This window comes from Ceratotherium simum, chromosome 17, assembly GCF_057802395.1.
Source record: "Ceratotherium simum simum isolate JZ-2026a chromosome 17, ASM5780239v1, whole genome shotgun sequence".
Lineage (NCBI taxonomy): Eukaryota > Metazoa > Chordata > Mammalia > Perissodactyla > Rhinocerotidae > Ceratotherium > Ceratotherium simum.
The window spans coordinates 11759464-11773817 of NC_141916.1; the positions used below are offsets into that span (position 1 = coordinate 11759464).

A 14354-nucleotide genomic window follows, 5' to 3' on the forward strand; every position below is an offset into this window, starting at 1 on the left:
TTGTTTTGGGTAGGGGGGGTGGTGGTGTCCATAAAAGTGACAATGCAGACAAACAGATCTTGGAGTTAGTACCCTAGAGCCAGAGAGAACACAAGATCCAGAGAGAGAAAGTCACCCGCTCAAGGTCACACAGCCAGGAGAAGCAGATCTTCCTCAAGTCCAGTGCCACCCCCACCCCCTGCCACAGTGAGACGACAGGGGGCAGCTCTCAGATGAGGGCACAGGTGACCAGACTCTCAGACCCGCCTCCAGCACAGAGCATGGCTCCCTCTGGTGGCTGAAGCAGGCAAGCACAGCCCAGCTCCCAGAGTCTCACACTCATAGGTAGACACAAGTGACTTTTTTCTTTTTTCTTTTTTTTTTTTTACAATTTTATTTATAACAATATCTGTGTTATTTAGTTGTAAAGGAATTCAGCAAAAATTATTAAAACGTTCATGTCCCCAAAACGGGGCTGCCCGCTTGCCCTTCCTTGGTGTGCCCCACCTGCTCCACATCCCCAGGGGAGGGGATCCTGGGAGACTGTTAACCGAAGAGTCTCCAGCCCTGGGAGCCACGGAGGGGGCACTGGAGATGGAGGAGGGCCTGTCTGGGAGGGGTATTGAGCATGGCCATCTCAGAGGTACCCCTAGAGTGGGGGCTGGGGCTTGGGATGGCCTCCCCCAGAAGAACTAAAAAACTCCATCCTTTCCTTCCTATCTCAGCCGGAGCCAAATCTTCCAGAGAGGGGCAGCGAGGGACTCTCCCTCCCCAGAATTAGCCCTCAGGAAGCCAGGAGGGGTGGGGGGATGAGAAGGAGAGCCTTGACAAAGTGTCTTGTAAGGGGGGGGGAGGCAGCACCACCAGCTCTCCCAGTGGGGGTGCGTTCTGATGGGAAGGTGGGAGGTGGGAACCCCTCATACCTGTCAGCTACAGGAGCCCCCTGAGCCCTCCCTGCCCGTCCTCCCTGAAGGCAGCAGAGGGGTGCTGAGGAGCAGGCAGGGAGGGGGAGAAGGGAAGAAATAATACTGTGCTCGCTTGCTCGCTTGGTCACTCACATATAAAAAGTAATTCCTTCATTTTTACATTTATACATCCCAGCAGCGCCGGAGAAGGGCTGGCTGGGCAGAAGAGGGGCTCATTGAAGGACTTCTCCAACAGGGGACAAGAGGCTCTCTGGGGGAAGTCCGATGGGGCAGGGCCCTATGCCAAGGGGTCCCCTATCTCGTCCTCAGGGCCCCGGCCCAGGAGTTCTCGCTTCTCGTCCGTGCTGGCCAGGGAATGGCGGCTGCCGTGACCACCCATGTAGAGTGTGGCGTACACGGGGTTGGTGAAGTTGGTGGGCTGCAAGGTGAGAGGGTTCAGGTGGGGTTCAGGGGCTGGGCTCTGTGGCCCGGGTACCCCACCGCCCACCTCCGTTCCATCATCCAACCCAACGCCCCTAGTCACCCCACCCACAGCCTCCTCCTCTCTCCTCCCAGCCCACCTTGTCAGGGTCCAAGGCAAAGTCAGCATCCAGTAGGCCCCCTACATCATCAGGCTCCCCGCCTTCATACATCTTATACGTGGGGTTCCCAATCTCCACGTTCATGGCCCCATTGGTCATCCGCTGGTGCTGGAAGCCCTTGGCCCTGGGGAGAGGCAAGAGTATGACAGGGCAAGGATTCTGTTGGGTAAGCCTAGGGCAGTAAAATAATGGCCAGAATTTTCTAGACTCCCCATAACTCACCCTCGGACTCGCCGCTTGTACCAGAATACTGCTCCAGCTACTAGAAGCATCAGCAGCAGCAACAGCAGAGGAATTAGGATGGAGGCCATATCTAGAGTGGAGGAGGTGGGAAACTCAGTCAGAAAGGCCCAGGAGGCGCAAAGTCCCCTGGTTCCAGGCCCCCCACCCCCTGCCACTTACGTCCAGGCTGCTGTGGGCTGGCCACTTGCTCCTCGCACCGAGGTCCTGCCATGTGGGGTGGGCACCTGCAGACAGGAGGGGCAGAGCTGAGCAGGCGTGAGCTCCACAGCCACAGCTGCTAGGGAAACTGGGAGGGGCCCGGGGACCCTGAAGGACCCCTCAGATCTGGGGAAGGGGAGATGATCTAGGCCTCAGTGAGGCTCAGGCCCGACTCACTGGCACTCGGGCATCATTTTGCTGTTCATGGTGCAGGAGCCGCCATTGCTGCAGTGGCCAGCACAGGTCAGGCAGCTGGGGGCCACCCGGCCATCGGAGCAGCTGCAGGAAAGAGGGAGAGGCTGGGCAGGGCTGGTCGAGGGGCGTCAGAAGTGCTAGGGGGCGGCAGGGCTGGGAGGGGCGGGCTGGGGCATGAGACGGGGACAGGGCGGGCAGGCTGGGCAGCGCCCCACTCACTTGCAGGTGACGTCCCCACTCTGCTTGTTGACCACGCAGGCCCCGTCCAGGCAGCGGCTGCACTTGTTCACCTCGCACCTTGGCCCCTCAAAGTAGGCGGTGCAGCGGCACTGCCGGGAGCCGTCGGCAGCCATCTGGCACGTGCCAAAGTTCTCACAGTAGCCAGAGCACTGCCCTGCGGTTTGGGGGGGAGAGGAGGTGTGGGGGGAGCTGGACACCTGAGGGGACCCCCCAGGTCTTTTGGGTGACTCCCACCTCCTCCTGAGCCCCCTGCGGGCCCCACGTCACAGGCTCCAGGCTATGAGGACATCCCCGAGCATCCTGACAGGGCACTGCTTTTGCTTGAATAATCCTGATGCCAGAGGGCTCACTACCTCGGGGGAAGTGTGGCGACACCAGCACGAGGAGCACCAGCAGACTGGGCCTGGCTGAGCTGTGAATGGCCTCCTTGCCTACAGCTTGCCCCTGTGACCACCGCTGCCGTCATCCCCTGCCCCCAGGGCCCAGGCTTGGCTCACTCACGGTACTGGCAGCGGTCACCCAGGAAGCCAGGAAGGCATCGGCACTGGGGCTGGTTGCCCTGGTTGACAGTGCAGGTGCTGTTGTTGGCACAGTGGCCCGCACACACCTGCTGGGTGCATTTGGGGCCCGTGAAGCCCGTGGGGCACCGGCACGTGGGCATGCCTGGCGGGAGAGGACGTGTGAGTGGGATGGTGGCCCACTGAAGTCCCCAGCCCTACTGCAGAGCAACGGGACAGGCGGACAGCAGAGGGCCAGGACCCTGGGGTGGGGACGGGAGGCATGAGGGGAGGCAGAGGTGACGTGGGAGGGCGGGGGCTGGGGATTTGCCCCGACGCAGGTCGGGGAGGCTGGGTCAGGGGCCAGGAGCAGTCCTGGTGGGAGAGCTGTAGGCCATACCAGAGGGGGAGGCGGCGCAGGTGCCCCCGTTGCGACAGTGCTCCCAACACTGGTCCAGCTCGCACTTGTCGCCTGTGTAGCGGGGCTGGCAGCGGCACTTGGGCTGCCTCCGCGCGTTGAGGAAGCAGCTGCCCCCGTTGAAGCACTGCAGGTTACAGGTGCCGGGCCGTGGAGCTGCAGGAGGGACCGTCAGGGCAGAGCCAGAGGACGAGGGGGTTTCAGGGGCCACAGAGACGAGGGTTCTGGGGCCTGGGGTGGGGACTTAGGGAGGGGTGTGAGTGTACCATCTGGTGGGGGCGTTGGCGAGGGCACGGCCACGCAGGTGCCATTGTCCAGCCGCTTCCCATTGGGACAGGTGCAGACAGGCCCACTGGGGCTCAGCAGGCAGAGCCACTCGCACTTCTTGCGGTCACAGGGGTTGGTCACTGCAGACGTGGGAGGATGCTGAGCCCTGGGGACCCAGAACCCTGCCCTGCCCACCAGGCCTGAGGCCACAGCTTGGAGACAGTGCCCCAGGCCTCCCCTGCCCCAGCCTGGGCTCTCCCTCTCTGCCCACCTTCAGGCTGCTTGTGCTGGTGGTACAGGACCACGTCGGAGGCGTGGCTCAGGCCCCCGGTCAGGTTGATCAACGGGCTGTGTCCAAACTTATGGATCTTGAAGACACGATTATTGATGTAGGTGACGCCATAGATGTAATCCTCGAAGACATCGATGCTGAAGGGGTGACTTAGGCCTGGAGGAGAAGGAGGAGGAGGAAGGGGGGGGGGGAGGAGGAGGAGGAGACTCAGGCCCGGGCTGCATTCTCCAGGACACCGGTCCCCATAGCTCCCAGACACTTCAAACTCAACAGGTCCCAAACCAAACTACCCCCAACCTGTTCCTCCTCCTGTGGCCACCACTGGCTAAAGGTCCCATCAGCCCTAGACTTCCGGGGTCAGGATCCACTTCTGCTCCCTCTCCCCACATTTGCTAAGTTCCTACTGCCACCTATGTTGCCTCTGTGCAGCTCAATACCCATTGGTAGAACGAACGAATGGACAATGGGCCAGAGGGTCAGGGTGGGCCTCGGGCCTGCAGGGCTGGTGCAGGGGGAGTCCAGTTGGGAGAGGCATGGAAGGCACTGCAGGATTATTGGGGGTCACGCCAAGGAGGACAGTAGGTGCTGGGTGAGGCCTTGGGCTCAGTGGGGAGGACGGGAGGCCCGAGGTCAGGGCTGGCCGAGGCTGCTCTGAGACTCGGACCTCGTTTGCTGTCAGCAGCCACGATGGGGTCCGTGCCATTGAGCCGGATGCTGCCGATGACTGAGAGCTTGGCATCCGCCCAGTAGAGCCGTTCGTTGTGATAATCCACGGCCAGGCCTGGAGGGGGCAGAGAGTACGGTGAGGGCCCAGCCTCTCCCATCCTGGGCTGGGGAGACAGCAGAACTGTCTCTGTGTTTGGGACAGCTCCAGCCTGTTCCCCTGACCACTCCCAATCACCTCTTCTGGGAAAAGCCTCCATAGCCTATCCGCCCCATCCCCTCCCCTCCCAGTCGCTTCCCTCCCCAGCTTTCATGTGACCTCAGCGAGCCCACCCCTCCCACAGCCCCTGCCCCCTGCCGCCACGGACCTGTGGGCCACTGGATGTTGTCCTGTACCAATGTCTCGCGCAGGGTCCCATCCATGGCTGCTGTTTCAATCTTGGGGTGGTTCCCCCAGTCTGACCAGTACATGGTGCTGGGGAGGGAGAAGCAGTGAGTGTGGGTAGGACCTGAGGCTGCCAAGGGAGGCTGACCAAAGTGGGCCACCAGATTCTGGCCTGGGCACAGGGACTGCTGGGTGTTGGGAGGAGAGTGTTGTGTGCGCTCCTCCCGAGAGGACCGGGGGAGTTGGCTCCTGGCCAGGTTAAGGAGCTTTTACTCTAGAACCACAATGTGCTGACAGGAGTCATCCAGCTGGGTAGAGCTGCTCCTGGAGCAGGGAAGAAGCCCAGAACTTGGCTGCCCGTAACAGCTAGCCAGGTGGAGGTCAGGCCCCTACCCAAGCAGGCCAGCTGGGAGGCCTGGGAGGGCCAGAGCTGGGGGCAGCTCGGAAGGCCCAAGGGCCCGAGGAGGACTCCTGCCCCAGGCTGGTCTGGGAGAGGAAGAACACGCCTGGGGATGCTGGGCCCCTGCCCTCACCCGATGCCTCCCCCAGGACCCCTGCCCACCCCCGCAGCGGGTCCACCACAATAGCGTGGGGCTCGTCAATCATGCCCGAGATGAGTGTCTTCCGGTTCTCGCCCTTCATCTGCGCCACCTCAATCACATCGCGGCCAGAGTCGGTCCAGTACACGTTCCCGGCCACCCAGTCGATGGCGATGCCCCTTGGCATCTTGAGCCCTGAAATCTGAGTGAGGGCGTCACAGTTTCAGGGCTACCACCTGTTGTCTTCCTGCCCATTACCAGCCCCGCCCCCCGCCAGCCTGTCCCTGCTAAAAAGTCATCCCAGACTGAGAGCCAGTCTCCTGGCTTTGAAGAGTCAACTGACACTTTTCTCATGGGCCACACGTAGAGCCTTCACAGGTTTTCCTGGATTAGCTATTATTACCCTGCTTTATTGAGGAACAAAGTGAGCCCAAAGAGGTTAGCTAGGTTGGCCGAGATTGACACAGTGGTGGCAGTGACAATCAGGAAGTGAATGAGGCTCTGATGGCGAAGGCCAGTGTGCCCATTGTGCCCTGTGCCTCGGGTGCAACATGGCAGGGCCAACCACTGATAACTCCCCCTGCTCCGTCTGCCTGTCTTCCGGGCCTCACTGCCCTCGCCCTCCAGTCTCACCTTCGCCTCCTCCCACTGTCCTTTTCAAACTCGGCTCTTTGGAATCTTCCCACCCAGCCCATGCCCCTGCATGGATCCCACCCCAGGCCTGGTGCTCACATTGAGGTGGGTGACGCCCCGGTCAATCTGTCGCCGGTGGCGATTAGAAGTGGTGGGAGGCGCGGCAGGTGGCAGGCTGCGGTAGGAGATGGTGCCCGTGTGCCAGTTGGTCCAGTAGACGCGGCCAGCCTTGACGTGGACATCCATGGCATCGATGCGGACACTCTCGTCACCCTGGAAGGCCTGCTCGTAAGCCGAATGGGGGTGACTGGGGAACAGGCTGCGGATCTCATTGTCATCAGCGATGTACAGGACCTGATACTCAGAGCCTGGAGGGGCAAGAGGCCAGATGTCAGTGGGGGGAGCCAGGGGCAGGAGGCCAGGGCTGGGGGCTGTTGGGCCTGGTGTTGGGAGGAGCGTGCCTGGGATGTGCTGGCCTCCCCACCCCAGCCCCTTGCACACTAACAATGTCTTCTCTGATAAAACCATTTGCCTCAGCCAGGAGCCTCTGCTCACCTGCCCCAGTGCTGGGCTTAAGGGCTCCAGTCTCAGCCCTGGGAACCTCCTTCCTCTTCTCCCTGAGCTGATCTAGTGTGACCTGCTACTCCCGAGAGCTGTCCCTGCTCCTCCAGCCCCAGGGACTTCTGCCTCCTCATGGCCTCTGGCTGGCATCGCCACGATCTCTGCTACATACCACCTGCTCTGTGCATATGCATGTGGGGGCGGATGAGCACAAGTGTGGAGGGGTGTAGTATGCACGGGCATGTGAGTGAGTGCACCTGGCTGTGTTTGGTGGGGTTGTGTCTATACACACACCCTCGTGTGTGCATGGGTGTGTGTGGGTGTCAGTACACAGGCAAGTGGAAGGTGCAAGTGTGTGTCAAAGCATATGCGGGAGTAGAACTTACATGTTCTCACCAGAAAAAAAAAAGAAATATGTGAGGTGATGAAAGTGTCAATTAACTTGATGGAGGGAATCCTTCCCCGTGGGGTATGTATATCAAATCACCACCTTGTACACATTAAATATCTGACAATTTTGTCAATTATACCTCAATAAAGCTGAAGAAAGAAGCGTCATGGGAATACGTGGGTGGGATGCCCTTGACTGTACGTGTGCAACGCGTATCTCTGCGCTCTCCTCCTCGGAGTGCTGGGTGAGGAGGCGTGTGTGGCGTGTGTGCTGCCCCCAGCCCACACTTCCTCAGCCCCGGGACCTGGCCCTCTGCACACAGCCAGCACTGTGCGCAAAAAGCTGCACCTGTGGGTCTGGAGTTCCGTGCTTGGCAAGGGGGTCTGCGGGAAAACAGCCCATTCCCGGTCGCCCCTGTTTTATACCCTGGCGTTGCACAGCCCCGCCCGCTCTTTCTGTCCTCTCCCGGCTCCCGTACCTTCAGCCTTGCATGTGTTGTGCGTCTTCATGAAGTTGCGCGCGCAGCTGCACAGGTGGCCGCCTTTGGTGTTGTTGCAGAGCTGCGAGCAGGTGCCGAAGCGTAGGCACTCGTTGATGTCTGGGGGTGACATGGGGGGGTCATGGGGAGTCCTGCGGCTGGGGATTCTGCCCACCCCCTCGGGGCCCCGCCTTCCTACCCTGGCAACCGGGTTGGCCTGGCACAGTGTGGAAGCCAGCGCGGCAGGCGCAGTAGGCGGCCTTCTCGGTGCGCACGCAGCGCGCCTCATCCCCACAGATGCTGGCGTTGGTGGCGCAGCTGGTCAGCTTGGGGTCTGTAGGGAACAGAGTGTGTCCTCCTCCCTGAGCCACCCCAGGCCTGGGCTTCGGTTCTCGGCCCCTTCCCAGCGCCCCCGCCGCCCCGCACGCTCGTCGTACCGATGCTGCAGTCCTCCTCGTCAGAGCCGTCCCCGCAGTCATCGAACATGTTGCAGCGCAGTGAGGAGGAGAGGCAGCGCTGGTTCCGGCACAGAAACTCCTTCTTGTCTTTGCAGTGGGGGGTCTGTGCCGTGGGGGGCTCTGGGGAGGGTGGGGGCTTCAGGTCCTGGGTATTCACCACCCTGGCCCTCCTCCCACAGGAACTCCCAGTCAGCCACGGCTACAGGTGGGTCCCAAGCCTGGCTCTTTATCAAGCTTCAGGGGAAGCGAGTTAAACACTCAGATTCCCAGTCTCCATCTCAAGACCAAGGGGGCCAGGAAGCCTCGGTGCCTTCCCCAGGGGTTTCTCTCTCCGAAGGAGGGGCCCCCAGGCTCCCAGCAATGGGCGACGACACTCCCTAGTCACAGCTCCCACCTGGCCCACCCCTCCCCCTGTGCAGCACGCAACTCTAGGCCCCCCAGGCGCCCTCTCACTGGCCCCTGCTCACCGCAGTCCTCCTCATCAGTCCCATCCCCGCAGTTGTCGGTGCCGTCGCATTGGCGCCCGATCCACAGGCAGACGCGGTCATTCTTGCAACGGAAGGGCCGGTTCGGAGGGCACACGAACCGGGCTGCGGCCGTGGGAGGAGACAGCCGGAATCAGCCTCGGCGGGCGGGCCATTCGCCAGTGGGGAGCATGAGAGCCCCGCCCCTGCCCCCACCGCCCCGTCCCCCCCTGAGAGTCGCCCCACCCTCGAGCCTTACCGCACTCCTCCGGGTTCTCGTCTGAGTTGTCCCCGCAGTCGTCCTCGCCGTCGCACTTCCATGCCAGCGGCTTGCACAGGGTGTTATTGCACTGGAACTCGTCCAGGGGGCAGGTCCGCACTGGGCGCCAGGGGGAGCAAAAGCAAAGCATGAGCCCTGAGCTCCAGGCTGCTGGGGGCAGGGTCTTGCCCAGACCCCTCCCTCCACAGGTGGAGGCCCAGAGGGGTCACCAGGCAAGCAGTGGTGCAGCCAGATTGAACCGGGGTCTCCTAATTTTCTACCAGCTGGGCAGCGGGAGAGAACTCCCTCCTCTGGTATTTAAGGGAGATGAAGAGACCTTTTTGGGGAAGAGTGTCCAGAGGGGTCCAGAGGGCCCTGTTCTCTGGTGGTTGTGGCAGGGCACTAGGGCCTGCTGTAGTTCAATGGCAGATACAGAGGAGCAGCACTGGGCTGGGAGTCAGGAGACCTGGGGTCCAGTCCCTGTCCTTAGCCCACCAGGGCACAGCCAGGATGTCTGCCCTCACTGCTGGGGTCTCTGCACCAAGCCCCGACCTTCTCTCACTGGGCTTCACACTCCCCGGGGGGCTGCGGAGCCCAGGCAGGTCCACGGGGGCCACTGCTGCCTCACTGCCCCAGGAAAGGAAAGGGAGCAGGACTTTGTTTCTTGGGGCAGTGACTGTCTTGCAGAACTTGTGGGGTGGGGCCTGGATGGACACAGCCCACCAGTTTCTGCTAGATTTCAGCCTGACTGGCTCCTTGACTAAGGGCTGTTGTGGGGGGCGGGTGGGAGGGCTGGGGGCCAAGGAAGGGCTCACCGCCAGTGCCACAGGCCTCCTCGTCACTGCCGTCCATGCAGTCAGCATCTGCATCACAGCGCCAGCGCAGGGGGATGCAGTGGCCACTCTTGCACTGGAACTGGTCCATATCACAGCGGGGGGTGCAGTCTTTCTGTGGGCACAGGAGCAGCATCCCAGTCAGATCTGGGCACCCCTGTGGCCCTGCCCTGACTCTTCTGAGGCCATACCTCCCTCTTCTGGTCTCCCTGCCTACCTCATCTGAGCCATCAGCACAGTCATGATCCCCATCGCATTTCCAGCGCCCAGCGATGCAGCGGCCGTTGGCACAGGAGAACTCACTCTCAGAGCAGGGCCGAGGGGCTGAGGAAGGACAGGGGAGAGACAGGCCCCAGGAGGGTGGGCATAGGGACTCATCCCTCGAGGGCATTTCCAGCCCTGGGCAGAGCGATACCCCCCCATCCTTGTGTCCCTGAAGGCCACAGCTGACTGGCATAATGACCAAGATGCTCAACCAATCCTGGGCAAGCCAACTGGCTGCCCTCATGGGACCATCCAGGCACAGAGGGTGCTCACACTCACCCCTCTGGGGCTGACACACGAGAGAGGGCATGGGTCCCTGGCCCTGCCCTCAGGACGGACTATGTGTGGGGAGGGGGAGGGGGCAGACCACTAAGACAAGCACCAGGGTTTAGGGGGAGGCCAGTCAAGGACAATGGGCTGAGCACAGCACGGGGACGGGTGGGCTCGGGGGCAGCGGCAGGGGTGTGGTGGGAGCACGGGCACGTCCGAGACACCTACCTCTGCACCCCCGAGAGGACAGTGTGAAAATGGAGAGAAACATGAGATGAGGTGAAATGGCACAAACTCAAAAACACAACATGGAGCGGGGGTGAGGAGGGAGGGGCTCCTGACCCCCAGCCCCCGGGGGTGGCCACCGGCCCTTGTGCAGCCTGGTGGCGGTAGGGGCAGGGCTGCTGAGAGGGTGGATCCAGAGGTCTCCTGGGGAGGGCAGCTGTGGGCTGGGTGGGGAGGGGTGGGGACATACTGCAGCTCTCCTCGTCGGAGTTGTCCCCACAGTCGTTGTCGTAGTCACACTGCCAGCGGCCGGGCACACAGCGGTTGTTCTTGCAGCGGAACTGGTAGGGCTCACAGGTGCGCTCGTCTGGGGAGGAGAAGAGAGGGGGCAGAAGGCGGGCAGTCAGGGACAGAGTAGGGGGCAGACATCAGGATCTCAGACAGGCGTGGTCGGGCTGGCCAGGAATGGGAGAGTGGGCATTCCAGCCTGAGAAAGGTCAGCAATGGCAAGCCCAGACAGTGTTCTGAGATGTGGGGTCTACATGGAGGATATGGGGCAGGAGGGACACAAGTTGGGAAGCTGCTTGGGGGAAGGGATTAATAGATCCCATAGGGTGGGCAGAGGAGATTCAACACAGGTATGTGCTGAGGATGTCTTGTGGGGCAGGGACAGGGGAATTAGGCAGGAGGTGGTGGGCACAGGAAGCCCAGTGCCAGGCCATGCAGACCCAATCAGCAGGCAGCCCAGCCCTCCCCAACCCATGGGAGCCACCCCACCCTACCCAGGCAGGATGCCTGCCCCAGCGGGGTGGGGCTCGGCCCCCTGCTCACCGCACTCCTCCTTGGGCTCGTCGGAGCCGTCCCCGCAGTCGTCCTCTCCGTCACACTTCCAGCGTGCTGGGATGCAGCGGCCCGAGTCCTTGCAGCGGAACTCGTCCACACCGCAGGTCATCTGGGCTGCAAGGGGGCCCGGTGGTGAGGGGAGGCTCCTTTCAGGAATGTGCTGTGAGGGTGGGGGAGTGGGTGGGAGCGGCCACCGTGGGGTGGCGTGTGGGGCGGTGGGAGTAGCGGGCACTGGGGGGGAAGGGTGGGCTCTCTGTGGGAGGCGGGCGCCAGGCAACTCACTGCAGTTGGCGGGCTCGTCGCTGCCGTCCACACAGTCGTTGTCCCGGTCACAGACCCAGACACGGGGGATGCAGCGCTTGGTGATGGAACACTGGAACTGGTTGGGGGCACAGGTTACCTCGGCTGCGGGGGGGAGGGGGAGAGAATGAAAACCTGCCATCCTGCCTCCCACCACCATTCAGACCACCAGCTTCTCCCTCTTCCAAGCCCAGGGCCCGGTCCTGCCAGCAACTCTTGGGAGGAAGGGACAGTTTATCTCCAACTCTGGTGCTTTTGGTTTTCTGGATCTGCACCTGTCTACACCAAGCATGATGATTTTCTGAGCAAACCTAGGCCCACCCACATCATTTCTTTTGCCCATCTGATGACACTACTTGAGAGCAGCAGGGCCCCTGGATGAAGTGGGGTAGATCTCAATGTGAACGGCGAGTCTGTGCCATGTCTCCCCCCCGGCCTGTCCCGGCCGTGGCTCCGGGCACTCACGGCAGTCCCTCTCGTCCTCCCCGTCCCCGCAGTTGTCCTGCCCGTTGCAGCGGAAGATGCCGGGAATACAGCGGTTGGTGTTGGTGCACTTGAACTGACTGGGCAGGCAGACGTGGATGTCTGTGGGGTGGGAGGAGCGGGGGGTGAGCAATGGCGGATTGAGGGCTCAGGGGCCGGGGGGGCGCCCCAGCCCCTGCAGGTTCAGGGCCTGGAGCTGCAGGAGTCCAGCCTGGAGCGGAGGCTGCTGCGGGCTGGGCTTCCTGGGCCTTGGAGTGCAGTACAAAACCCCCAAATCCCGGGGAGGGAGGGCAGCCCTTTACCACAGTTGGCCTCGTCACTGTTGTCCTGGCAGTCGTTGTCGCCGTCACAGATGAAGGCAGGGTTTGTGCAGATGCCTGTCGAGCACTGGAACTGTCCCGGGCGGCACTTGAACTCGGCTGCCGGGAGGGGAGGCTCAGTGTCACAAGGGCCGGGGGTGGGCGCGGCCACTCAGAGCCTTGGGCGTCAGGCTGCTCCGACTCGGGACCCTCTCGCCACCCCGCCCTGGGCACTCACGACAGTCGGGGGGCTCGTCCGAGTGGTCCCCGCAGTCGTCCTCCGTGTCACACTTCCACCAGAAGGGGATGCACTTGTCGTTCTTGCACACAAACTGGAGGGCAGGTGGGGCAAGAGGGGTTGGTGGGGGTCTGGGGAGCTCAGGAGGTTTTCTTTCGAGGGGCTGGGTCAGGGTATTTTGGGGGGAGGTTGAGCTGGGTGGAGCGTTGGGATATGGCGAGTGCAGGAAGGCCAGGCGAGGGCTATCCGTGTTGGGGAAAGTGTAGAGGTCAGGGTTGGGGTGTGGGTGAGGGGGGGTCAGGGTCAGGGTGTGGAGGTGTTTGTGTGAGGTGACAGGTATAAAAGTATTGCTGTGGGGAGACAAGAGGTAGGCAAGAGATGTGGGGGTGTTAGCATGGGAAAACCAGATGCGTGAGGACATCAGAGCAGGTGTGGGGGCCAAGGAGTGGGGTACTGGTGTGGGGGAGGGAAACGAGGCATTGGCGAATGGGGTTGAGGGGAAGGGCCCCACCTGGCTCGCCGTGCAGTTGGACACACAGGTGCGCCCGTCACCGCCCAGGTAGAAGTTGGTGGGACAGGCACATTTGTGGCCGCCCCCGGGGGACAGTAGGCACAGGTTGCTGCAGCCGCCATTGTTGATCTTGCAGGGGTGATTGGGCACTGCCAGAGAAAAAGGGGTCAAAGGGCAGCTGGCTGGCCCCAGCGTATGGACCACTGCTCCCCTGGCCACTGGCCTCTGGTGGAAAGAAGGCAGCATGTGCTGGTAGCACTTCTCTGGACTTTCAAGGGCTGCCGAGCCCACTCCATCCTGGGCAGAGGCGGGGTGGATCCAGACCACCCCGGCAGAGGGAGGTGGATCCTCCCTCTCAGGAGGGAGCTGGAGCCAGAGACAGGAAAGTCCTCTCTCGAAGTCCAAGGATCAGGCTTGGCCTAAAGCCTGCACACTGCCTCACCTGTCCCTCCCTCGGCTATGGCCTGCCTGTCTCTGGTGTCCCACCTCGGTGGTCTGCACCCAGACCCGCCCTGCCTGACGGGCCTCAGGGCCTTGCTGCTCCAAGATTCCAGGGCTGGACCCAGGCTGCCCACCTGAGAGCCAGACCCTAGCCTGTCTCCAGCCTCCCGAATCTCCCAGGGTCTGGCAAGCACTGCCCAGTCAAGGCTGGGGAAAGGGTGGGCAGGAACCCCTGCTGACACTGTGGGGGTCCCAACCCTGCCGGGGCCCCATCCCACCCTGGGGTCCCCGTGCCTGGCTCACCCTTCACCTGCTCCCACCCCTTGGCTGCTCACCGTCCGGCTGGCGCAGGGCGTGGAAGACGTGCAGGTCCATGGGCCGGTGCAGGGTGCTGATGAGGAGCGTCTTGTTGGTGCCCGTGGTCTTGTGGGCTCGGTTGATGGACTTTGTCTCCCAGTCGGTCCAGTAGACGTAGTCCTCAAACAGGGTCAGTGCGAAGATGTGCGGGATGTCCTGGCTCAGCACTGCAGACGGGGAGGGGACAGGCCCGGAAGCGGTCAGTGCCATGGACATACTGGGCGCCTTCCCTACTGGACCTCCTTAACTCCACAACAGCCCTGTGAGGTGGGCGCCAGCCTCATGTCCGGTGGTTAGGTGGCTTCCCCAGGTTGCACAGCTAATGAGTGGCAGAGCCGGAGCTCAGATGCAGGCTGCTGGACTGCAGGTTCCTGCTCCACAATAGTATATGGTTTCCCATCAGGAAGTGCGGGGGAGCTGAAGTGCCCCAACCCCAAGCCTGCAATCCCACCTTCCTTGGGGCCCAGTCCTCCGGAACTGTGCATGGGAAGGGGCCTCTGTCTCTCCTTCCCGAGGGAGCTGATGGTGGCCTCGTGCTGGGGCCAGTCCACGGGGTGTGCCCTGGGGAGCTCTGAACCCCCACACTCCTGCTGGGTGGTGTCCTCAGACCATGCCCTCTGGCT

The 14354-nt window shown here is 62.3% G+C and overlaps 1 protein-coding gene across 1 annotated transcript in view; it reads right to left on the reverse strand.

Moving 5' to 3' along the window:
- Window positions 1-335: 335 nt before the first annotated feature.
- Window positions 336-14354, reverse strand: part of LRP1 (LDL receptor related protein 1) — an 81306-nt gene continuing 67287 nt past the window's right edge. The window contains exons 61-89 of the mRNA XM_004429287.3: window positions 13710-13898; window positions 12934-13082; window positions 12423-12516; window positions 12188-12304; window positions 11868-11987; window positions 11385-11507; window positions 11091-11216; window positions 10510-10626; window positions 9718-9824; window positions 9483-9615; window positions 8668-8787; window positions 8412-8534; window positions 7924-8064; window positions 7686-7820; window positions 7487-7606; window positions 6156-6424; window positions 5447-5625; window positions 4868-4974; window positions 4501-4617; window positions 3816-3992; window positions 3544-3684; window positions 3260-3433; window positions 2864-3025; window positions 2342-2516; window positions 2105-2206; window positions 1889-1953; window positions 1709-1799; window positions 1466-1610; window positions 336-1323 (exon numbers count right to left, since the gene is read on the reverse strand). Coding sequence (XP_004429344.1) covers window positions 1183-1323; window positions 1466-1610; window positions 1709-1799; window positions 1889-1953; window positions 2105-2206; window positions 2342-2516; window positions 2864-3025; window positions 3260-3433; window positions 3544-3684; window positions 3816-3992; window positions 4501-4617; window positions 4868-4974; window positions 5447-5625; window positions 6156-6424; window positions 7487-7606; window positions 7686-7820; window positions 7924-8064; window positions 8412-8534; window positions 8668-8787; window positions 9483-9615; window positions 9718-9824; window positions 10510-10626; window positions 11091-11216; window positions 11385-11507; window positions 11868-11987; window positions 12188-12304; window positions 12423-12516; window positions 12934-13082; window positions 13710-13898 — 3959 coding nt within the window. The 3' untranslated portion in view covers window positions 336-1182. The remainder of the gene's footprint in view (window positions 1324-1465; window positions 1611-1708; window positions 1800-1888; window positions 1954-2104; window positions 2207-2341; window positions 2517-2863; window positions 3026-3259; window positions 3434-3543; window positions 3685-3815; window positions 3993-4500; window positions 4618-4867; window positions 4975-5446; window positions 5626-6155; window positions 6425-7486; window positions 7607-7685; window positions 7821-7923; window positions 8065-8411; window positions 8535-8667; window positions 8788-9482; window positions 9616-9717; window positions 9825-10509; window positions 10627-11090; window positions 11217-11384; window positions 11508-11867; window positions 11988-12187; window positions 12305-12422; window positions 12517-12933; window positions 13083-13709; window positions 13899-14354) is intronic.